General features: G+C 43.3%; 1 protein-coding gene across 4 annotated transcripts in view; it reads right to left on the minus strand.

Annotated features, from left to right (window-relative positions):
- Window positions 1-26,022, minus strand: part of sytl5 (synaptotagmin-like 5) — a 33,181-nt gene that overhangs the window by 6,175 nt on the left and 984 nt on the right. For 2 of the 4 annotated variants that reach the window (XM_035603734.2, XM_035603735.2), the window contains exons 2-12: window positions 9,560-9,916; window positions 9,250-9,465; window positions 8,483-8,595; window positions 8,104-8,215; window positions 7,147-7,290; window positions 6,666-6,774; window positions 6,386-6,515; window positions 4,882-4,985; window positions 4,107-4,202; window positions 2,539-2,604; window positions 563-741 (exon numbers count right to left, since the gene is read on the minus strand). In XM_035603734.2, coding sequence (XP_035459627.1) covers window positions 563-741; window positions 2,539-2,604; window positions 4,107-4,202; window positions 4,882-4,985; window positions 6,386-6,515; window positions 6,666-6,774; window positions 7,147-7,290; window positions 8,104-8,215; window positions 8,483-8,595; window positions 9,250-9,465; window positions 9,560-9,678 — 1,388 coding nt within the window. In that variant the 5' untranslated portion in view covers window positions 9,679-9,916. The remainder of the gene's footprint in view (window positions 1-562; window positions 742-2,538; window positions 2,605-4,106; window positions 4,203-4,881; window positions 4,986-6,385; window positions 6,516-6,665; window positions 6,775-7,146; window positions 7,291-8,103; window positions 8,216-8,482; window positions 8,596-9,249; window positions 9,466-9,559; window positions 9,917-26,022) is intronic. The other 2 variants (XM_035603736.2, XM_035603737.2) reach the window with 2 other exon arrangements.

Raw genomic sequence — 26,022 nt, forward strand, 5'->3', positions numbered from 1 at the left:
TATATATATATATATATATATATATATATATATATATAGGAGAAGAGCTGAAATCCTCTGGACCACAATCATTTATTCACATCATTAACATTTACAACTACAGGCTTCACTGCTTGTTGACATTTCTTTATTGCTCATTAATTTGTAACTGTTGAGAACAAATATAATCTTTTGGACATTAAAGCCTTTAGTTATGACTTAAATCCCTTATTAAATGCATGACCTTTCATCAGCAAATTTACATTTACAAAGCCATTGGTTAGAAGTTAAAATCTTTTAGTGCCTTAGAAGAGAGTTAGACTTAATTTTTTTCATTATGAAGTTACTATAAGAAAGATTCTTTAAGAAAAATGATGGTGAAATAAACATTTAGCTTTTTAAAGGTTTGATACCTCTTATACACTGTGATAAATCTGCTACTAGCGAATAACGGCTGTTGTTATCAGCCCTCCAATAAAATTAATAAATGCTTATGATAGGGGTATCGATGATTGTGTTTTGTGTAGGTGTGTGTGTGTGTGTGTTTGTGTGTGTGTGTCTGTGTGGGTGTGTGCACTCCTACGCGTCCGTGCGCTGCCTCTTCTCGTCCCCTGTTGCCAGATTGTGACACTCTTTGACCAGGACGTTGAGCGCACCGGTTTTGTAGCTGTAGCTGATGTTCAGCAGGATCTCCCCGCTCACCCTGGCGTTGCCATAGTCGCCGGTCTCACTGTACATACTCATCATGCTGTTGATACTGCTCTGTTAGAGAGACGGAGGGAGGGAGCCATGAGAGGGGGAGGAGGTCAACGGTGGAAAAAAAGAGGGTTGAAAACAAAAGGGGGCAGAGAAAAGATGGAGGAAGCACCTAAAGTTTGACAGAATGCTAATGAACCATGGTATATATAAAACATTTGCCTCCCTTTATGTACATTGACGGAATAATGTATGAGTCAGAGGCTTCTGCCATTGAAGATGATTACATCAAGACTGCTGGCTCGCCAGAAGGTCACACTGTACACAGAAGTCTTAAAGATTCAGTGGGCTACATACTGTATAGGAGAGATATGAACACGGCCTTCCTGACAGAGCACAGTGAAGCTTTCCTGGATAAATTAAGTTAAACATAATAGTAAAACATGCACCCAAGATTCAATGTTATGTTGTGCATGTCGCAGGTTTTTATTGTGTCCAGAAATTAAGGTATCATCTGTCTTTGTGGGTCCAGAAAGCAAAAATGCATTATTAATATCATTATTATCAATGAATGACTGAATCAGGGCAATAAATCATTCTGAGAAACTGAGAGACGCCCGTGTGACGCCTCTTTTTCAGGAATGAGTGACAGCGTTTGGAGAGGTTGATGCACATGAAAGGATGTGATGTGTCAGGATGAGCTTTTTGCCTCAGGGGGTGCATATGCACAGTATTTCATCTATAAATGCATTACAGAGAAAGTGAAATGAACGTACAGTAGTGACACTGATTGTCATGCATTTTTTTTCATCCCTTTGTCGATAAACTTGCAAATTATTTTCTTAACCTATTGGTCTTTGAAATGTCAAGACAGTTAAAATCATCTGGTATCATTTTCTAAAGCTTTTCAATCAGATCAAAAGATATTTGATATACTACACTACTGTATACACAAGACACAGAAAAGCAGCAAATCATCCCAAATTTTGAACTATGCTATTATTTTGAAAAATGACCTGCTGTCAATTTTCAAGCCCCAAAAAAAATTGATCAAAAAGGAACATGTAATATAAACATATAATCAGAAAGCGGCGTGGGAAAATAAACAAAACCACACAAGGCAAACAAGTGAAAGGACACAGTATAAACACACAAACACAGAAGAGAGTCGTCATTACCAGTTACATCCAGAGAGTTAACTTTGCATATGCTGCATCTGTGAGAGGTGGTAGTCAGAGTATTAACTAGTGTGTCTGCACCTCCAGAGTTTCACAGACTGCCAAATTAAAAAGTAACATAACTCCTACCACCAACCAGATGGCCCAAAAGACTCCAAACCATTACAACCCCAGCAGGTGATTATAAATAATAAGTGTAATCCACTGATAATAAAATTCCTGTCCAGGCGGAAAAAACAGAAGTCAAGAATGCAAAATTGAACCTCGCTGTGCTTCTTCTACAAGAACATGTAACACATTTATTTCCGGCAGGGAGCCAGTGTGATAAATGACTACTTCAATTTGAAGGGCTTAGGCTTAATGGAAATAGATGTAGCAAAAAACACAGTAAGGATGAGTGTACGCACACACACACACACACACACACACACACACACACACACACACACACACACACACACACACACACACACACACACACACACACACACACACACACACACACACACACACACACACACACACACACACACACACACACACACACACACACACACACACACACACCGAATGAGGTTCATTCAGAACATACTGGTGTATGCAGGTGAAATCTGCAGCACCTTCACTGTTCTATAATGCAGTGGTGAATATAAACACATGCACAAACGTGGAAGAGGAGACTTACAGTCTCAGCGTCCGAGTCGGGGACATTGAGGTACCCCCACCTTCTCTCTGAGCCAGGAGTGGAAGACTAGCATCCACATTCATTCAAGAGACAGAGGAAAGAGACATAAAACAGGGGAAAGAAGGAAGGAAGGAAGGAAGGTGGAAAAAGAGAGGTGGGAGAGACATCTCAGCTATTTGATGTGTTAGTGATAGAAGCAGACCCCGAGCACAGAACCCAGGCCCCTGAGGAGGAGCTGCAAAAAAAAAAAAACCTGTCTCCAGCAGCTCTGCCAGAAACCACATTACACACGGTCACCATGGTGATTATCAGATGAATCCAGAGAGATCAGAACTCAGCTGGAAACAGCTGTGAAATCAACACGGACACACTGGAAACAAACACAAACACAGGGTACCTGTTACAATGTGAGTTCCCCCATGATGTTGTACTATTTCTATTAAAGTCCTTTTATTCTTTTGAAAATATTCATTTTAAGCCTGGCTAGTTCGAAGAGTGGGACTTTCCCAGGTCATTACTCAAATGTTGTATATATCTTCAGCTTCAGTTGTGCTTTCATGATCCCTATGAAATGAACCGTGTAACAGAGGGCTGAGTATATTAAAGCTTGATTCAATGACAGACCCGTCTATCTGCATAATGTCCCCTATCAACCCCCTCCACTTCCATTCATACTTCCGACAGCAGGTCGGTGACGGCTGTTGTGAGATGACATAACAAATGTGACAGGAAGTGCGTCTGTCTTGTCCGTTTACCGATGCACTGATCAAATTATGCACTCAGACACAAAGACCAGACCACTGACGGCAGTGTCAGTCGCGACAGAAGGAAATTATTTAGGTCATTTGAAGGATAAGTTATAGTGGATCGTGGGGATGATGGAGTCAACTTTGCTCAAGGCCCGAGTGTAAACAGGGGAAAGTCGAGTAAAAAGGGTCCATAGTGTTTCATGTGTGTGATCATATTGGTTTTATGTTCCCATGCAGGGAGATATCCATTTCTGCTCCTAAGCCAGGACTCCCCGAGTCTGAAGAGAAATTGTATCTCGATGGGACCCTCCTGGTCAAATAAAGGTAAATAAAATAGATGTGTATGTGGAGTCAGGTTTTTGCCCAATCGACTTTTTAGCTCGACCAACACCTGAGGGAAATATCTGGCTCTTTACAGGAGCTCTGCTCCATTTTGTTCTGTGTCTGTCTGCTGTTTGGCACTGATCAGAGCTTCTTTCAAAAATCTAAATGATGACGTCAAGAGTGGACAAAAGCTGTGAATCATTTGAATGATTTGATCCTACAGTATGATTAAAAGATCACTAATACAAGTGACATTAGTTCATATAGTTTTTGTTTTGCAGGTGATCGGGACACAAATTTCCCCCAGGCCGCACACGGCTCACACTGTGTTTACACAGTAACCAGAACACACAGTCACGCATCAGGTGACAGTGAGACTATGTGTATACAGAGTGTGCATGGACATTGTTTGTACTGTACAGGAGCATACAATATACCCCCCGGCATTTGTTTGTCATATTTCTGTGTTTGTACTAGCTTTAACGTGGACGTTACCGTTGACATCGCGTTGCTGAGGCGTCGACGGGGAGTCTTGTTGTGGGCCGACATCAGGGCATCGATGTCTTCCTCCGCATCCTCATCAGAAAACTCCTGCGGAGGACAGCATTCACATCTAATCAAAAGGCGAGACAACATCTGGGAGGCCGGCCAGCGTGTCTTTGTAGTCTGCACAGTTTTTGGCCAACAGCAACTCTGTGTGGGTGGACGCTGCCAGCGTCCGTAAATTCAATCAGACAAGTCAGGGCAGAGTGTGGTGATTTGTTTTTCGCCAGCGAAAAATCAAAATGTCACTTGGTTTACAGTTGAGTTTTTGGTATGAATGAAAGTAGTAGTTTTTGTTCAAATTGGTATGTGTGTGCGTCTGAGTGTGACCCTGCGTTTGTGTTTCCGCAATGAGCTTTGAATGCAAATGAAAACTCAGCATACACAAAGACAAAGCAGCCGTATGCTGACCGCCACTCCCTCCACCTGTTTTCAGCCTACAGCTGTTTAGGAGCTCGTCGTGCTCTTTGAAGTGAGCTCTGAAGTGAAATTAACATTCAGCCCCGTGTCTCTGACGCACCACGTTGAACCACAGATCCAGAGCTTGATATGAACATTCGTTATAGTACATCAGATGTGTGCATTTAAAAGGGGCATGGACTGAAATCTCAAACTGTCTCTGTAAATTTCACAGTCAAACGCTCGATGCTACGATCAGAATCCATGGTGACACTGTGTGTGGGGACAGAGCCGAAGCAGGAAGCAGGGATGGACTGATGCTGCTTACGGTTTCGTTGAGCCCGGGGACCGAACGGCTTCTGAGACTGAGGGCTTCATCACTGCTGGGGTCAGAGCCTGGAACTGAGAGGTCCATCTCCGAGCGACTGTGATCTGGTGCAGGGAGAGAGGAGAGGGAAATGGGGGGAGGAGTTTCAAAGATGCTGTTTGAATGGACTAGAAGGCAAACACTGAGAAACAGAAGCATACAGTGCAAGAGAGGGTAGAACCCCTGCTTGGATAATTCACCAAGATCATGAATGCGTGTAGAGTTCATGTACTAATAATGATAAAGATAGAATGATGAAGCTCAAAGTGTTTGGCATTTGGACAAATCGCATTTTGGCAAGAGCAGATGGCAACATCTAAATCAGTCCGCCCTTAAATCGGATGTTTCCCATCCTGATTGCATACAGTATGCGACCATGAGTTAAAATTTAATGTGGTCGCATTTGTGTAAGTGCATCATGATCATTAGGCTGTTTTGCTGTTTCGGTGCCCCTGCGGCTCGGGTACTGCTTTAGCAGTTGTGGTTTGAAAGTCTAATTATTTTTTAAATAGCAAAATGCTGAGAGAGAGAAAGAGAAAGAGAGAGAGAGAGAGAGAGATGGAGGAGGCTGCTGGAGGGGGAGAGCTGTCGAGAGGTCCCGATGCAGACACAACCGATGATGAGAGTGAGCCGGTGAAGGAGGAATAGTGCTACTTTCAGCCACAGTGGCTCATGCAGTAGGACTCAAGTATCGCCGACAACACTGAGCACTGCCTCACTTCTTTTTTTTTTTTTTTTAGCTGAGAGTAATCACTCAACATGTGATTGGGTTTGTTATGTTTTCAGGGTTAAGTTAAAAAGAAATTCATGGTATTTTAAGGAGCCGGACATGATGATTTCAGCAGATAAACATGCAGTTTAAGTGTTTTTGATTTTGAAATGTTTTTTAAAAGGGCAACCATATAGTCAAGGAGTGACATTATAGAACACTACTACGATTATTCATACTAGGATTTTATATCCTGTTAAAGAGGTTGTAAGGTTTGGACACATCTGTGGGTTTAAGTGGGGACAACAATCGGAGCCACTTTAAAATCTTCACACGCTCCGTCGCAGCTGCTACTCGCGGAGATAAAGGGTCTGACACGGAGAGAGACAAAGTGGAGGTGATAATACTTTAAAAAAGGGGAGAGTTCCACACATAAAGAAGAGCAGCACAGAGTGACTAAGTCAACGGTGTAATTGTGGCAGAAGTAACATCTGGAGTATGGAATAAATTAATCCCATAAAAGCTACTTCGCAGTCTGTGTTGGAGCGGAGTGTTTCTGCACGGCCCTGATTAGTATGTCAAACATCAACTCTGCTGCCTCTAACACATTTTCAAACTGTGACTCAAATATCAAAATGTTTGTGTGCGAGCTGTGAAGCTGTGAGACAACGGCAGGAGTCAAGTCGCTTCAATGTGGAGGGGGAAAGAAAAAGAAGAACAAGTCAAAACAGGAGGAGTGGGCTGTCGAGGAGTCACCTGATGAGACCGAGGCCCTTGACACAGAAATGGTCGGCGTGCCAGAGTTCGTCCTGTGATGGCCCGCAGCTCTCTTCTCCGGTGCACTGTCGCCCGAGTGCAGACTGGCAACGCTTTCCGCGCCATCAGGCTGTTTGAAAACACACACACACACACACACACACACACACACACACACCACCAACTGTTAAAAGAAAATTTTCAATCTAGACACCCCACCCCCCCCCCAGGGTCTTGTGGCTGTATGCGCCTTTTTAAGGTCTTTGTATCATTTGCTGACCCTGACCCTCCGGTTGTCGCTGGGAGTGGACGATCTGTCCGGAGTCTGTGATCGCAGGTTGTTGAGGACCGTGGGCAACCCAGAGGACTCCAGGGCTACGACGCCGCCTCTGAAAACCAGGAAGGAATTCAGTTCAACGCCATCAACAACAACATGAAGAGATCCTTCAATATGAAACCACAACAATTTCAGTCTTGAAAAGCTCGCCAGAGACAACCTGGGGCTCTTTGGCTGCAGAAATAGTACTAACTCAAATATCCTTTTATGATTTTATGTGATAGAACTTTTAATTACTGTGATTGCCATCTAAACATAATTCAGTTTTAACCTAATTTCCAAAACTGTGTCAATGTGAACTTTTTTGTCACTACTCACTTTAGTTGTTATTTCTTAGTAAAGCATGGTGTCACTGCGTTGTGAAAATATGGACGGGCGTGTTAAAATGGTTGACACTCAGTAATGAGTCTTGATTGACACCGACCTGTTTGAACGTGGACTCATAGCAGAGCGAGCGCTTCGTACACTCTGGGCATCTCCATCCGAAACAGATCTTACACTGACGCTGTCGACCCCGTTCTCTGGCTTCAAGGCGAGTCGCTTGCCTTTTTTATTCATCTTCATCCTCCTACACACACACACACACACACACACATCAAACAAGGAACCAGTTATTTAATGTATGGAGATACGAGGTCATGTCCATTACTGCAGAGTGGTTTGTTTTATTTTGATTTGTCTCTATTGTTCTTCTCATGCATACGTTTCTTGTTGTACTGAATCTATTTGTTTCTTTTATGAATATTTGAACAAGTGTGCTGTGTGGGTGAAGTCTCCACAAATACGATGCATATTAAATAAACTAATTAATATTCATGTTGTATTTATTCATTTTAGTTTGAATGGATTGTTGGAATTTATTAGTGTTATTTAATATTTTAGTAAGAAAGAGCTCTGATAAAATAATCATCGCTCCCAGAGATTTTGAAGTTGAAGCACTTGACAGATTGAATCTTTTGTTAACAGAAAAGCTATAACATCTATAGTTAATCACATCTGGTTTGCTTTTTGTCTACAGGGCTTCGTTGTCTGAAACACTGTGATGCCTTCAGGAGCCATTAGAGTACAGCCAAGATGTGGTGATGTTAGCTGGCACAATCCAATTACTGTCGTGTTGCTTTTTCCAAATGTATTTTAAAATGAATTCGGGGTCTGAGAAATCGAATGAGCATCCGCTTGATCTTTTCCATGGCCTTTGCGCTGATGTACGCCCTCAACGCACTGCACATTTCTTTTGAATCTGGTTGATATGATTCTATCCCGTGCACTCTCTGCAATCATGCTTGTTTTTTGTTTTCATGTTGTGCAATTATGCACAGAATAAGCATGTGTTTGCATGAACATAAATTGAGCAAGTTGTTGCTCCATGTTCACAACTCACCCTTTCTTCCTGGCAGCGCCCACAGCGCTGAGAACGGCGCTCCTGTTGGATCGTGGAGTGTCAGGTCGCTCGGCATCAGCGGGGGCCGTCTCTTGAGGCTTTTTATCTGTGACTTGTGATTCAAACCATCAATAAGCCATTAATACAATAGACATATATGCTACTGCTTCACCACCTCACATACTGCATTCACAGAGCACTTTATCAGGGGCACCTGTTCATCTGCGTTCTCATACAGTTGTCAACCAATGAATGTGGCGGCAAAGCAATGCATAAAATCATCCTGATACGGATCAGGAGCCTCAGTGGTGTTCCCAATAAAGTTGTCATTAGTGACTAATAGTTTTCCAGTTTTGAGTACATTAGGGGTCAGACTCACTGATCGGGCTGCTCAGGATTGTCTCTTTGATCACGTCACTGCTCAGCACCCCCTGCTCGAAGCGTTTGGACCGTTCCTCCAGGAACCACTCTCCTGTCACCACCTTCAGCTCCCTGCAAACACACAGTCCCCCACCGACTGAGAATTCAACTCCTCAAAACACCAGGTCAGCTCACGCTGTTGGTAACAAACACTGCTAATTTCTGAAGCATGATGTAATTCTTGCTTCATGCCTAATTACTCCAATTGTATCAGACCGGGAAGTATATCTCACAATACTCCTGCATGAATCCTCCCTTCATAAAGTTTATAATGTTCAGTTTTTATTGAGAGAAGTTGATCTGTTTATGATCATTTTTGAAGCTGCAGTTTGTGGCGCCGTTGAAAGACAACTCAAGGTTCCCGTCTGAAAACAAAGAAATACATCTCAGCCCTCGGCACAGACTGAAACGAAATGAGATTGTATTGTAAATAATCCTAATTTGGCAGAAGGATTTCGAATACTTCAAGTAACACATGATGTCGTGTGTGATCCTGTTTCTTTATTTACTTTGTTCTTACTCACAAGTGTACTGCATAAATAAAACTGGGTGTGGTGGATTTGCTCTTTTTGTCTTGGAGAAGATCCGAGCACTGAAACACCTGAGGCTGTCAAAGACGAATGGAGCCAGATGTGATGTCATTTACCATCTAATCCCAACCATCTGGAGTTCATTATTCATCCAAACACTACACGCTGCTTTGGTCCCTGCAGGCATCGCACTTACGTGATCTTGGCACAAACGCTGCACTTCCACTGATGTCCTTTGTGAATTGTTACGCGACAGTCGTTGCAGACGCGCAGCTGACACTCCTCGCAGAGATCGCCGCGGTTGAAGATCAGGCCCAGCGTCTTCAGGCAGCGGGCGCACTGTCGCTCCGCCAGGTCCTGGGGCCGACGGGTTCCCTTTCGTTTGATCTCCAGTAGCTCATTCTTCAGCTTCCTGAAAGAGGAACAGAGGTTAGCATCAAGAGATGTTAGGAAAAGTCAAAAGTGAGGGGAAAAGTTGTTGAAGCGATGAAACCGAAACTCCTCACCGTATCCTCTTCTCCTCTCGTTTCCTCAGTTTCTCGTCTTTCTGCAGCACCTTCAGGATCATATCTCTTTCATGTTCCAGCAGAAAGGAGAGGTTGAGATCCTTCTCGGCCTCCTCCATTGATCCAGCAGTTCGACCCAGGCAGTCCAAACAAACCAGCGACGATGTTACATGAAGGGAGTCGGAAAGCAACTACATCATGATACAAAGTGCTCCAGTTTTTTCCTGCTAACGGTTGGCTTGTTGTCCCTGTAGCGTCCGCATTGCTTGAACGTCCCAAAGCCAAACCAGTTGGTCCTCCTCATCCAATCATCTGTGTCTTGTGGAAGCTGACAAGAGGTGGCCACTCTCAGGAAACCTAAACAAGGTCAAACACACACAAGGAATGTTCAGCAGATGACATCTGACATTAACACCTAGTAGAAACTGTCATTTTTAGAAACTGTAACTGGATTGTACAGTGCACAATTTGTAAATTGGGATTTCCCAGAACACAAAGAGGTTGTGGTTCTAGCAGAAAAAGACAAAGAGTGCATCAAAATGACTAAGTGCTAAGTGATGAAACTAAGCAAGTTTTAATATACAAAGCATTATATATTCACATTTTATAATCAGAGCATTCAAAATAATCATCAGTGGGAGGGCGGCATAGAAACAGCTGTTTACAGCTGGCAGCTCTCTCTCTCTGTGTTGTCTTTCCCTTCACTTGGGAAAATGGAGTGAGGGAATTTCTATTTACAACCATGAAAAGCAGGCAGGGTAAGAAACCGAACGCAGTGACGTGGTCCGTCTGTCTATTGATCTCCTGTGCTCTGTTCACTGTGCGGCACCTTCACACAGCGTCCAACATGCTTCAGGCATCCCTATGAGACATGACGTCCCTCTGTCTCTCTTTTTTTATATCAGATTTAAAATACATTTGAATCGGGCGATCAAGCGGTTTATGAGTAACTTAACTGGGCTATAATGTGGGTCCCAGTGTGGGAGGGCCCGGAATATTTTTCGGAACAGGATCTGGCACAAATTAAGACCTGATGGAGGCGGTGAAAGTCCAGGTTCATGTGCTTGTCTTTTGTCTTGTGTCAATTGCATGAACCAAAGTAAGATAATGATTCGCAGGCCTACAAGGGGAAGCACAAGTAATTGGTAGACATTTGACAGCTCCACAGCATCTTAACAACGTCAACCCAATTAGGGCTCCGAGCCTGACATTCACATCCACATTTCCCAGCTTCCATTAGCGAAGCTCTATCGTTCCCTCGTATACACAACGAGAACGAATTATCTGCACACACCTGCATGCCAACGCATACGGCTACATTTCATTCATCCGTCAGAGGCGTCTGCTAAATGAAGGTGATGTAGCTGTATGCGAATGAGACTTCACTCTTATTATGTGAGGGGCATGTCCACAGGGGTTGCAGTGACCGTCCGCCTGTCCACCTCTTCAGTTCAGACTGAAATATCTCATCGGCCGTTGAGAACTGCTATGAAATGGTGCAGATATTCGTCATGGTGCCTGGGGGGAGGAAGCCTTTGCACTCTGATGATCATCTCAGGTTGATTTATTGTGCTTTTGTCTCAAAAGCTGTGGAATGGATTGTCATGAAATCACTCAGGGTGAATTGCAGGAACTTTGGTGACCCATCTGACTTTTCATTTAGCACCATCAACACTCTGCAGAGATTTCGGCCCAGTCGCAGGCATGACTCTAGACTCAACGCATACACACTTATCTGAGTTTTTGAGTTAAGTATCTTGCACAAACACATATGGAAAGGAGGAGCCAGGCACCAAAGCAATGAAAACAACAATAAAGTGGACCTGATTTCTCGTGATCCCTCTGCAAGTTATTGAGAGAAATGATGTGCGTCCAATGTTATACGTGAGCAAACATTCCCACAGAGAGAGAGAGAGAGATGATTCTCCATCCCAATGCAGTGCCTGAACAAGTGAACTGCTGTGAATAACCTGATTTGCACAAAAATGAGCTTCCAGTGCCGTCAATCAACTCAGCCACGGCGATCACACACGAATGCATACAGGGTTATGTGAGGCAACGAGCAGAGGGACCAAATTCTGCCGGTGCTCGTGTTAATGAAGTTGGGAAATAAAAGTTGAATATAGTGGAGGGATCGGCATAAGCCCACGGCAGCCTCCTTCAGTCCTTATTCATTAACGTTTCTTTCATCCTCGTCCTCGCTGCTCTCCGTCTCTTCCCTCCACTTTACATGAATTAGCACTAATGAACCGGCAGACATCATCTCAGCTTCATTTGCAGCCAGGGGCACATCATGACATCAGCGATTATAGCATTTTAAACTGAGCTGCAGCTGCCTTGTAGCCCAACCAAGAGATTTTTCCTTCATATTTAAGATGGGAGGTGGAGATTTAATAGAGGAAATAATGAACATGTACAGATACCGTTGCCTTTAGCGTTCACACTCACTTAACACAGTGATTGGCCAGCTTCGTGGAGGGGAGAAATCATTTCTCTGACTAGTGCTCTTTTTGTTTCCATTCTTTACTCAACCATTTCTTTCACTTTCCATGCAGTAGGGTGCAACTCTACGAAAATCTTCCAGGGGAGTATTCTCAGTATCTCCTCCCTCTCTATGACCTATATATCCAGCTTTTCACTACGCCTTTGAGAGCGGCAGTAATATCTCTTTGAATGAGTCTACAGTCAGGGATTGACTGACCTTTATGCAAACCATAGGCCAGCAAAGCTAAAAAAAAAAAAAAAGCATGACTTTCTTCCTACTTATTACTATTCTGGGCTTCAAGCTAGTGATGCACTCATACTGATATCGCTAAAACAGGTGGATCAGTTATCGTGACAATGGGGCTGATGACTTGATTGACTTAATTGAATTTGATGTTATTCTGTCATCAGTACACCGGTAGACCTTTATATTATTTGTAAGAGGAGAGCTCACATCATGTGGAGGGAGCTAAAAAAAAAAGGGGGGTCATCAGTTTGGATTTTAGACACAAGATTCCTGGCAGCCAAGAAACTGTGCCACGTGATCATTCTGACGTACAGTACAGGGCACACATGACTAATGCTTGGTCAACAGCCTCAGTGAAGCATAACCAACATGTATCTGAGCTTCTATCATATTACAGGTGTGCTGTGGGAGCACAACACTATGTCAGAGTTTGAATTGTGTGTTGGAGGAGGCGTGGTGTCCTGTCACAGCCCTCCCTGAGTACACATAGCGCACATTCCCACTGCCGCTCTCTCTGCCCTGAGCAAACACGAGTGAGGAGACAGTAAAACTTTGGGTCCGGAGTGAGAAATGCCCTCACTTCTCACTTCAGCCCTGCACTTACGCAACCTAGCTCATAATGGAAGCACGGTGACGGTGTAAGGAAGGTCTTCATCTTTTTCCACCATTGAGAGTTCACAGTTGCTCAGGGATATAATGGATCATTTGTCACATGGTGGCTAAGACGCCACATTCTGGTCGTCTTGGTGTTTTGTAATTGTGCGGCATTTCACACCAGGCAAAACACCAGACTGCTGGTCGGTCTGGTGTTTCCCACAGGTGGCAGTGCCTACAGTATAAATCTGACAATTACAGACCACAAGTGAGCGGGGAGCATCTGGGCCCCAGTTCATTTCTCATCCAGATGCGGATGAGAAATGAACATGGGATTAACATAAAATACAGTCATTACTAAACATCTGGCGGCTGGACAGAGGAACAGGCAAATTGTAGATTCGAAGTCAGAAGACAGGGCTTCATGTTGCCTCAAACAGCATCTGTCCTTCAGTACTCTAGTATATCGTTTAACACTAGACTGCTCTTCCAGAAGGAAAAACATGAGCAGTGAAGATATCTCCTTTTTATTTTATTACCTTCTGACATTACCAAGAGTTTCCACGTTCGTGCTTTTTATACCAGCTTATGTCTGGCCTTGGACGGACGCACTCGGTTAATGGCAGCCCTGTCAGAAACAACAGCTCCGTCAGACTTATAGGTTCATTCCATGCGTGTATCATATTTTTTCATTGTCTGTTTTTATTGCCATTGTCTCCATAGCCAAAGCCTGACTTAACTTATTCCTCCCCAGCGTTGTCTAAAAACTATTAAAAACACATCAACGAGCTCCATCTGCAGCAGAAATCGGTCCCCAACAAATGAGCTATATACTCCTGTTTCACTAACATTTGCCAAAAACTGGGAAACAAAGACAAAATGTTCTACATAGTCCGTGAGAGAAATGGAGAAAACATTGATCATAAAAGATGACACACTTATTGAAGACAGAACTAGAGCTCAGGGATATAGCTGATATACACGCAACAGTATTGTGGATACTGTCAAATGTCCATATATGGTGGGTTCAAAAGTAGAACCTTCACCCATTAAATTGTGTTTAATAAGTTGATTAAAAACAATTGGTCAATCCAAAACCATCCAAAAAATTCTAACCCAGTGAAAACAGTTTTTTTTTTAAACTTTTGTCAATTTGTCAAAAATCAAAAACTGAGATCCTTCATTTTTTTTTTCAGACCCTTTACTGCCGAACTGCAAACTGCGGTCATGTACATCCTGTTTGCTTTAAAGTCACCTGTGACAAGGTGAACTGACAGGACACAGTTTAGAAAGGCACACATGTCTGTGTAACAGGATCTGACACTTCACTGCCTATCAGGATGTCAGCATGTCACTCGAAGGAACTCTCGGTAGACCTCAGCGATAAAATTGTGACGAGGCATAGATCAGGGCGAAATGGATGACGTTTGGAACCAGGCTACCAGGCCACGGCCAGAGAGATGACCAAGAAGATGGCTCGTCACCTGGCTCGAACCACCCCTATGGTGGAGCATGGTGGTGCTCCCTTGACGTGTGGGACAAGAAGACCGGTCAGAATTGAGGGAAGGATGAATGCAGTCGAATACAGAGAGGTCCTTTAAGAAAACCATCTCCGGATTGCAATCGACCTGACACTGGGGAGACTGGGTTCACCCCCGTGCTCTTGAAACAAAAAATTGATCACCTTGGACTTCGGCGTTTAGCCTCGTCGGTTGAGCGAAGAGCAGCGCGGGACTTAAACTCCGGAGATCCCTTTTGCCTTAAAGACAGTAAATAAATCATAAAGTCACTCCTTTATCTTGTACCTGCCGATTCTTCCTCTCGGGGGAGGATGACGTTTTTCAAGATAATTTCCCCTGGCACACAGCCACACAATGCTTAGAGAGAGGCCTATGGAGAGCAGCGAGTCCATACCATTAATACATTACACAAATTGCCTGTGCCATGTCACAGACAGAGGCATGATTGTGTTAACCATTAGGTGTCCAGATGGTTTCTTTTCAGGACGGAAGTGAGTGGAACCGGCAGCCTTTAATGCACTCTGGCTCTACTCCTTTGTTTTTAATGTACAACCCCTGAAGCCCACTGTAACAATACAAAGGACGCTGTACGTTTTCTTCTTGACTCAGTAATGTGACAGAGGCGGTCGACAGTGAAGATGAGTGGCAGGGAGCGTCTCTTGTGACCATTAAACAGCAGGAAACAACACAGGGTCTTATATAGTGCAGGCGCACACACATACAGCGGCATGCTCTAAGGGTGGAAAGCATTAATAATTCATTAATAAAGGTCAATAATGACACACTTCGCAGCTGCTTACACCGGTGCCATGACAAACACCAGAGAATATAACAAATACAGACATACATGCACCACAGTCTCATCAGCTACAACATGTGGCCGTTTGCCGGGAGTCGGATACATTGGAGCTTTCGGGAGATTTCTCAGTTGAATTGGCGATTTGAATGCTGATGTGATGATGGTAATTACGCCGAATTCCGTTTTTAGTTTGACTGCAGCGAAGGCATGACTGATGGGTAGGGGAGGTATTGGAACTTAATGACGTTGAAGTGGTTGAGGAGCGAAATATGAATGGAGCGCATCAGCCACGGTCTGTTGTTCAAGGTAATAAAAGGATAAGCCTTTAATATAAGGTAACATGAAAAGAGCACAAACCAACAATGATTTGGTTCTAACTAATAAATATTGTGTGTGTGTGTGTGTGTGTGTGTGTGTGTGTGTGTGTGTGTGTGTGTTTCCAAAACCTGATACTTTATCTTATTCCTAATCCTATTCGACATAGAGCTCTGAAAATATCCCAAAACTATACAAACATTTGTACTGGGTGACAATGTTCACTGTGAACATGGGCACAGTTATTATTTATTTTGCGTCATACATTGTCCTGCTGCATGAATACCATTTGTGTGTTCATGCGTCATTACAAAGTACCAACTCATTTTAAAGTAATGTTGGAGTGTTACAGTTATGTTAGTGAAAAGACTGTAATCAGATATTTGTGACAGAAATTATTGAGCGACAGACTGACATATTGTTGGTTCTGGTTTTGTCCTGGGAGCTGTTCAGGATATAAAAATATAGTAATATCTCTCCAGACTTATCCTTTAAACCCAATTTAAAAGATTTAGTTCAAAGTTGTCTCATTAGACTATTTTCAACCCTCAAACAGCTCTTTCCAATTTCTATCATCAGTCCAACATGATGTTAGACTTTGACTCGGCCTCTGTGAAGTTTAGACATTCCTAGTTATATAAACTAACTATAAAAGAACAGGAAACATACCTGAAGCCAAGACCATGGATGCATTATTGGATGTACTGTAAGTGGAAGTATGACCTGACTTAATTCAATACTTTAGTGTTCTGTAACTTTTTCCTTATCACTCGAATTTATCATTTCAATATGAATTCCTACACAGTTAATAGAACAACTTTAAGGATCCTTGTGTTTGACTCAGACCAGAAGCTCTATGAGCTGATGCCACGATTAATGTATTTATTTTGAGAGAGAAAAAAATGTATGCTACACAATAAAAAGCAGCCACTACCTGTTCATTACCTCTTGTGAATCACACAAGGCAGCAGAGCAAACTGGACTATAAAGCACGGCAAGGTGTTAAACGTCACCATCAGTTATTCAAGCAGTAATTCCATGGGGAAATATCATGACCGTTACAGATGTAGTGATGATGAAAGCACAGCAACACTCAGCGGACATAAAATTCAATTGCTTTCCTAAGGAAGAACGCTTCACATAAAACTCAGAGGCAGGAGAATGGAATGTACAACAGACTGAACGTGCTCATTTTAAAGCAGAAATTAAACACACGATATCATAACATATACAGTATGAGTGCGGTGCAGATTCTGATCCACATGCATGTTTTTGTATCTCTAAAAACAAATTCCCAGCTTGGCCAGCTTATCTCAACTTAACGGAAATGAAGCAGATAACATTTATGCTGCTATCTCAGCTGTGTATCCCCCTGCAAGTTATCCACCTCCTGAGATCGGATGTGGTCCTGTGTTCGCAACGAGGGGAAATCACTAGGCAGCCGTTGTCTCTACGCAAAGCTCGAGAAGAGATGTGGCGCGCTGGAGGAGACTGGAGAGGTTTTTTGGGGATGAGACACTGGATGGGTCCGCGTTGGACGAGGCATCAAAGCGACGGCACACTCAATGTTACATGACATGTTTGTCCGAGTGGAAAGTATCTCTGCCTTTATATTTAAGCGGCGATCTCTCTGTCTTTCTCTTGCTTTGCGCACATACACACACACACACACACACACACACAAGCACACACACACACCTCAGGGCAGATAACAGATCCGCACCACTGCAGAGCACTAATGACCCCTTTCCCCTGCCCCGAGACCTGTCAGACACACTGTCCATGCCACTTCCAATCAATCGAGGATCTGTCTGCAAACATTCACGTCACTGCTCCTCATCCTCTGGACCCATGCATGTCAATATCTCCGCTGGAACACAGGCCATCGCGGTTTGTCAATCAGAATCCAATTTTGAATCCTTAATTACTCGGCTGGCTCGGAGGTAATGAAGCGGCATTAGACACCGATATGAATAACTCACCTCCGTCAAGCACTGACACTTACGTATAGCGGTGACATAGCATTCTGTCCTCGCCAGATTTGGCCTTCTGCCTCTAATCATGAGTCTACGGGGAGGGCGGAGATGTCAGATTGCAGCTGAAAGAAAGACAGCCTCCACCAGCCAATCTATCTGAGCTAATCTCTAAACTGGCTGCCAACAAATTGTCATGCTCGGACCGGAGATGAGTGTTACCGCGGGAGGAAAGGAAGACTTTGCAAAGGTCGGGGTACCGCCTGGAATAAACCAGTTTTCGCATCTCTGAAGGCGTGAGTGTTTATAGGTGTTCTGAATGGCCAGGGTGAAAAGGCTTCCACCACCGAGAGGGGCCACACATGACATTCACTCAAAGGGGGATAACATCACACACTGTCTGATGGTGTCTCCGCAAAGGCATTCCTGGTGCTGCACTGGTTTTCACACAAGAGGCAGAAGTAATTGTGTGGAGAATGAACAGTATCTATCCCTGCACTGCTGCAGGGCTGTTCAGTGAGTCTGGCTCACAGCATCTCATCACATTATGTTTCCACTGAAATACATCAGAAAAATGACACATGCAGTTTTTAAAAATCTCGTTTTTCCTTCAACTATATGCCCCAACCTTTGCTGGCAACTAATGCAGAAGATTTGTAGCAGCAATTTTTGGTTTCTTGGCTTTGGACCTCAACTCTTTGAGACAAGCTGGAGAGATCTGCGACCACCGCCATTGTTTAAGGCAATTCCCGCCGAACCACGACTAACATTTAAAATGCTGCCCTTACGGCCATGGAGCACATGTCACTGCCACTGTAACATTACAGCTCTCCGAGGAGCTGATGTCAGTAATGACCTATCAGGCCTGCACGCCTCCACAGTTTCCTGCAGGGCTCAATGGAGCAGAAAATAGGAAAAACAAACCAACAGAGTTAGTGCCTCTAAAAAACCTTGTCCAGAGCCTCCCTGTCAGCTGTCCTCTCTTACACTCGGCACTACTCCTTCTTCCACTTCTTCTGCTCATCTACCTTCACTGGACTCTACTGCATTATTGTTAGCCAACTGCTGCGTATTGTCCTCACATTGATGGGTCGTTTGTGTCATTTCAACAGCTTATTAAGAGGAAAAGGCAGCATGGGCAAAAGAAAAGGCTGCAAGTCCTTCGAACAAACCAGCAGAGGCAGCACAGAGCCGGAGAATGGAAATGGATGGTGGTTGGTTGCGTTGTATGGCTGGGTGTGACTCATGGAATAAAAGACCACCAGAAGAGATCAGGACTTTAAGGGGAAAAGGATTGAGACAGATAAACCAGGGGCTCAGCCATGACTTCAATACTGCTTAAATGTTCTGATGTTGAAATGTTTTTTTTTTTTTTTTTATCCCTCCCTGGAAGTAAGAGCACATCTTAAAATAAGGCTCCTTGTGACAATAATACCAAAAAATAGAGAGTTCAAGTCTTTTCTCCTCCTCATATAGCAGATAAAACACAAAGCAATGGTTGTGTGATCAGCTGCTGCATGAAGCAAAATTATTCCTGAATACTTAGGTTACACAAGGTTCAGGTTTGTTGTCACTGTCATCATCATACATATGCTTCATTTTCATACAGAGAAACAAAATGCCATACCTCATGCACCTTATGTACATAATACTGAGTCACAAAACATACTTATGATAAAAAGAACCAAATACGTTGAAATTGCACTGCAAAGATTAAAGAAAAAAAAGGCCTCGGAGCATTTCTTGAGCTGGGAAGAATGAAACCGGTGGAGCGTGACAAAAGATGATTTGTGCAATGCAGGGAATTAGAAAACAAATCAGAGCCCAGGCTGACTGAACATCAAACTGATGAGGCTTAAATTCAACTCAGTCCGGGGTATCAGCCTTAAAATATGGAATTGCTAGCAGCTCCGACCTCGGCACAACAGGGCTTCTTGGTGAACAATGACAGCCCGCTAACGTGATGATATTTAGCAAGAACACATTTACCGTAATCACCATATCAGCTTAGTGTGATGCTGCATTAACGTCGTGTCAGCAGAATGCGAAGAAAAGGAAAAACACCCATTATTCCAGCTTGCGAGTGTTCGGGCATTATTCCATAGTGGTTAAGGCAGATTTCATGGGAATCAATCCAATAGTTATCAAGCTACTTTATCTGGACAAACATGGAGAACCAATCATACCACACAATCTCTACCATCTCTGGCGCCCGGCCGCTGGCATGACTGAAAAGCAGCCACAGTGCCACGTTTGAATTAAGTCAAGGACGGGGAAACAAAAAGCCAGTAGTACAAGGCTTTGAATTTTATTCATTCATTGTAGTCACAGCCGTGTCCTTGAAATAGCAACGCCTCTTTCCATAAAATATGAACCTGATGATGCCAACAAAAGAAAATCATCATGTAAGTGTTAATAATCATCTTATTGAAATAACACAGAGATTAATCTACATAATTCTCCACTTCTTTCTCTTTTTGTTTTTCTTATACTTCAACTTACACTTACAAAAAATCCACGCAACTCCAATGGAAATTCTGCATATTGCAATTGGCGCTGGGTGGTAAATTAGCACAATATGATTTTCCTCGGTAGAAATATAACAAAGGTTCAACATAAATAATTCATGTTATTACTTTCTATTAAGATATTCTTTCAAAAATGGGACTGAAAAGGGATTTTAGATAAAGTTACTGCTGAAACTGGTCCATATTTCGCATTCTGCTCTCTGTTCCACAGACACACACACACGGCAGTGTTTGAAATCTCAAACCTTATGGGGGGGGAAAAGGACCATTACCATTTTTTTCTATTCCTGTTTACAGATATTCCCTGAGAGAAAAAAAAAGATGCAAGGAAAATTATACACAAAAATGATCAACAGATAAAACTAAAATAACACTTTAACAAGACTTCTGTGTGTCTGTGATCTATGACGACATGCATCTTTCCCACTTTTCTGTCTCGGCCACGTGTTCAATGTTCCTGCAGCTGATTCACACGAGCACTTAAAGAACGAGACATGAGAGGTTTCTAGATTGAGGCTAGATCTTATTAACCCAGTTTTAGTCGCGGCCTCTGCTGCTTCTTCAAAGAGACATACAGAGAGCTTGCTCTCTTTTCCCCAACATGTCTGAATATTTCATAGCTCTCCAATCCTGTTTAACTGCCTCCCCGCCACATTTCACCACCGCGTCATCTTTTCAAAGCACTACTGTCCAATAAAGTCTGCGTGTGTTACCACTAATCTGAGTGTTACATGTGAACAGCATGTGTAATTTGATGCTGACTGGGTGCTAATGGATTAGGATTTTTTCCATTTTTTCATTTTTAGATTAGCCCTTGTGTCATTTCTGTTTTAATACGTTTATGTCGCTGAAACATTAAGGAGACAGATGCACAATGAAATTCAGTGTTTGGAGGACAGATGGGTGTCTGGGCTGACGGAGCCTCGAGGACTGATCGATGAATAAACATCTCCAAGCAAAGAGAATACCGCTTCAGACAGGTGGACCTTGAATCCTCCAGGTTTAGAGCTCTCCTAGTTTTTACAAGCCGTTTCTCTGAGTCCATCTACAGCATCAAGTTAAAAGTCATCCGTAGCCACGCAGCCTTTTTATCTCTCTTTTCACTGCTTCTTTTTTCAGAGTTGATTTGGCGATGAGTGAATATCCGGTGGTCTCGACATTCATTCAAGTACAAAACTGAAAAACACTTTCAGTGCCACGTGCCAGCTCTCAGCATCATTTCAGGAAAACCCTTGCTATGTGTCAGAACATCTACATCTGCATCTACAAAATAAACAGCACACAACGGGGCAGGATTACGAATCTGTGAAAATGTCGAAAAACGCCCCATCTCTCAATGTTAACAAAAATACTCCTGGATGCGGCCCTTTGTCCGGATCCATGCCAAAATGTAATGGGTTCTATCTTGGCTCATGTCCAATCCTTCCATCAAGTTTCGTGGAAATCCGTCGAGAGGTTTTTGCGTTATTGTGCAGACAAACAGACAAACCAAACCAATTTGAAAGGACTCAAATTCGACAACAACAGGATACAACTCAATCAAATTCCATCCACGGCATATTCAGTTGTTTTAGTTTACAGGACTTGTTTTGTCCATATGTTTTGCAACGGGTGGGCTGAGGGACGATATAAACTGCCAGAAGGAGATTTTTCACAACTTGCCAACACAAATCTTGCACGTACAAATGGCTCATTAGCAATATGTAAAGAATCACTAAACAATTATTAACCATTAACAAAACCATTAATTACAAGTTGGCGCTCATTACCCATGCCTGTATAAGAAAACCTGCAGCTGCAGCAGCCGCAGCGCTGACTGCGACGGGCACAGAATCACAGGAAACACAACAGATTGTGTGTACAGGACACGGCGACGACCCAGATGGCTCTTATAATGAAACTGCACCACCTGAGGAAATAAAACGGCCAATTAGAGGTGCTCAGACCAATGAACTCCTCTTGTGGTCTGGCTCGTGTGAGTTTAAACAAATTGACTGCTGAAAAGACGCAGGGGGGGATAAACTACACACGGTCAAACAAGTCAAAGACAAAAGCAAAAGAGATTGAAAGATTTTTTTTTTTACCTCTATCACATGTTCATCTGTAACAGACTCTGCATCTCAGTGGTATACGAACCAGCACACAGAACATTCGGACTTTGCCCTCATCAACAGATATTGGGAACGTTGACAGGAAATCCTACTGAAACCGGAGATTAATGCTCGAGCTTGTGTGATTAAAACAACACTGGGAACTATCTTTAATCCTTCACCGGTGGGGCTCCATCTTTACATGACGTCATGAAGCCAGTCGAGCTTCTACCTTGTACTTATACGAGCGATCGCTTTCACCTGAGGAAGAACAAAACATCTTTTGCCTCAATAAACGTGGCTTCTTATGAAATGACATTCACACTTCAAGCTACAATTTGCTGAGAGATGAAGATTAATACCACTCATATTCATCTGTTAAATCTGCTTAGCGGCTTATAAAGAATGGCAAAGGGCTGTCACCTTTTTTGAGAGACATACAGTATGGATCACGCCATGAGTTCAGATTATTTTGTCAAACTGCAATTAATGTCAAGAATAAACTTGCCTGGTAGAAATAAAATTCACGTTGATAAAACTACAAGCTGATCTTAATATTAAACCTTGGAGATTTGAAAACATACTAGTGAATATCATTTGGGCAAACTGAGATGTTAAACATTTGAAGGGATTTCTTTCATCTCATTTTGCTTGTTTTGAATATCTCGGTTGTTCTATTAGTGTCACTGAAAGCTGAACCTTTGTCCCGGCGATGTTTATAATTGCATTTCACTGTGGTTTAATTTCCCTCAATCCCTTTCCACCCCGTGATGTCATTACTGTCGGCCTTTGTTCTGTTCAAACATATTTATTGATTCAACATCTCGATATGCACGACTTGCAAACAATGAATCAAATGAACGTCTGTGTTTGATGTACACTGTGCCGTGTTGACTTGTCCACACAGTGGTCAAGATCCTGGTGCTGCATGGAAATAATAAAATAATGATGTAATTTCTGAATAACAGGAGTTTATTTCGAGCCTGCCCGTGTGCATTTGTGCATCCCCGCCTTTGGCCTCGTTTCTGAGTTGAAGTGTCCCATTATCCCCATCGCAGCCCTCAGAGGTTCAGTTCAGCGTGAGCGGCACCGAGCGCCAACACAGGCATGTGTCCATTCACATCAGAGGTTTAAGTTTGGGGGCGACACAGAAGCATCAGTCCCCAACCACACATCTTTTAGTCAACGGAGTCATTCCTCTCAATGCTGCCTCCAAATTACATTTCTGCTTTAGAGAAAAAAAATTTCTCTCCTCTCCTCCCACATCTGCAGCAGGGTTGGTGCGTGGACAGGCTTCCACTGATTGCCTCGCTGCGGGTCGTGATTGAATGGGGACGCGATGCATCTCTGAGGCTGGGGATATAGACTGCATACCAAACGGCTACACAGCACGCACAGGAGAGCATTGGATGAGACGGGCATCGATGAGTGGGAGGGAGGGAAACTCCGCACAACAAGGCACCACAGAGATCAGACGTAACTCAATGCAGCAGCAGCACAGACGAGCTTTGTTACAGCCGCTCAGGGTTTTATTATTTTTTATTTTATTATGATATAATAATGCAGATTATCACACAATTCATAGTCGGTTTAATGAGCTGATGTTCAATGTGGGCCATGTTTTAAAGGCATGGCGTGTGTGCATCTGCACAACACTTGTCCTGCTCTTTGTTTGATGGGAAACAAGGGAGTGGACAATGTAAGTTGGATTTAAAATACCAAGAGGGGCCCAACAGTATAAAAGGAGGAGGAGCAGAAACTACACAAACAGTGAGATTGAGAAAAGGCGAGTTAAGTTTTCAGACTGGCAGAAAAATTCCCGACATTAACATGTTGCAATGCTGTCATTTTATCATCATAGCACTTTTACCTCCTTTTAAATTACAAAAATGCACTGGTCCATCAAAACTTGTTCAAAAGTTTTTTGTAGAGATTAAATGTACCCACTTTGTATAAAATGGACGCAGTCACCTGGTCCGAAAAAGTGGAGCCAGAAACCTGTATTCTCTCAAATCACCAGCAGGGGGAGCGACTCCACTTCTCACTTGGTTTATAACGTCAGTAAACATTTTACTGGAGAGTTCATGATCTCAATCACTACCTTCAAGTCTTCTTCAATGCAGCAAGTTCATTTTGTAAATGACGGTCCCATTTAGAGTAAAATAGACACTAAATCACGGTATGCATTGGGGCGTGGACAACGTGTCATTGACAGCAAGTATCGTCCGATGGGTGCAGGTTGCAGGTGTAGGTGGACGAGCAAACACACGACGTGGTAAAACACACGGAAAAGTCAGACTGAGTTTTGAAGAAATATCTTTTGGTTTGGTCCGGCACACCAGACGACATCAGTCTGGCACCACGAGCTACACCCTGGCACAGAAAAGCCTTCCATAATAATGCATGAATGTGTGAATGAATGCACAGACACACACACCTCTACTGTGCGTTGCCAGATCTTGGAGACGGCAGACCTCTAATGCTGTGTGACTGCTCTCCCCGGGGCTTTCGTTCTGCTCCAATGGATGAGCTCTGCTGGCTGCCTGTAGAGAAACCAGGGAATCCCTACATTCTACGGCTTCGCTCCTCCTCTGCGCACCCATTTATTCTCCCCCCCAGCCTCTCGCATGTGAGCAGTATGAACTCTCGGTTATCATTAGGGAGGCGTTCTCCCTGTGACAGAGATAAAACAGCCTCAGCAGATACTGCATGTATTTCTGAAAAGCCAAATGAACCAATTTGGGGACGCGTCACTGTGACAAATTACAGTACGGCAAAGAAGGAAAAGCAATGTAATAAATTTGTCATGGTCATTAAAATAAACCTCAAAGAGACTGCTTACTTACAATATTACATCCCCTTACAGGGATTCATAACGGAACTAATGATAACAGGCTTAATTTACTCGTGGGCGTTATTCTAACTCGTTAGTACAGTTAGTACCGTTTAAACACAGAGACTATTCCAGCCATGGCTCAAGGGTGATGGCAGATAGAAAGCTATGGATAAATATTGGCTCCTTGCGTCAATGTAAGTAGCCACTTTGACCAGCAGCCACACAGGCTGACAGGTCTAATTGCCTCTTTGGAAAAGGCCGATGTGGCCTTTTCTATCTCCACACTGAACCGGCTACTCAAGCTGCAGAAAAGGCAGTTCGGCAAATTTCAATAATTGATCAATCGGCGAGTTGTGTATCAAGTAAAAAAAAAGCCAAACATGTTGTGGTTTTTCTTATGAGCTACCTTTTGGTTGCTTGGGCTTGTGTCTCGTGTGATAGGAAATTTCATGTTTCAGTTGTGAAGCATTTTAAATTTCTGTAATCTTTCTGTGTTTTTCGACATTTTATTGACGACACTAGTAATCAATAATGAGTCATATTGATTTGCTGCATCCCTACAATTGATTGGAAGAGAAAGAAACAGCAAATCCAACAACCCTAATTTAATGTTTGCATCCTGTTTGCATCATTGAACAAGACTCTGGACGCTGCTGACAACATTTGACCATTTTCCAAAAGAACCCACACATCGCCATCATCGTCAACCACGAGTGAATGTCGAAGCCTGACATCAATATCTCCACTGTACATGCCGCGAGTGGGATCATCAAACACACGCAAAACACCAGCTAATCCCAGGCAAAAGCCCCCCCAGCCCCGCTGGACCAGGGTGAGGTCAGCATGTTGCTTCATCAGAGCAGCCGGTGGACCTTACACCTCCCCGCGGCCTGGTGCACCGGCTGAACCTCATGTCACACAACAAACCAAACCCTGCAGCGACACAGCAGCGTCCTGACACCACACTCAATCAACAGTGCATTAGGTTGAAGTGTCCCTCAATCAATCCTACGTCTTCACGAAGGTGAAAATGTTTGGTTTTAATGGAAATCGTTTAAGAGAGAGTCAACTTCATGG

This window comes from Scophthalmus maximus, chromosome 14, assembly GCF_022379125.1.
Source record: "Scophthalmus maximus strain ysfricsl-2021 chromosome 14, ASM2237912v1, whole genome shotgun sequence".
Taxonomy (NCBI): domain Eukaryota; kingdom Metazoa; phylum Chordata; class Actinopteri; order Pleuronectiformes; family Scophthalmidae; genus Scophthalmus; species Scophthalmus maximus.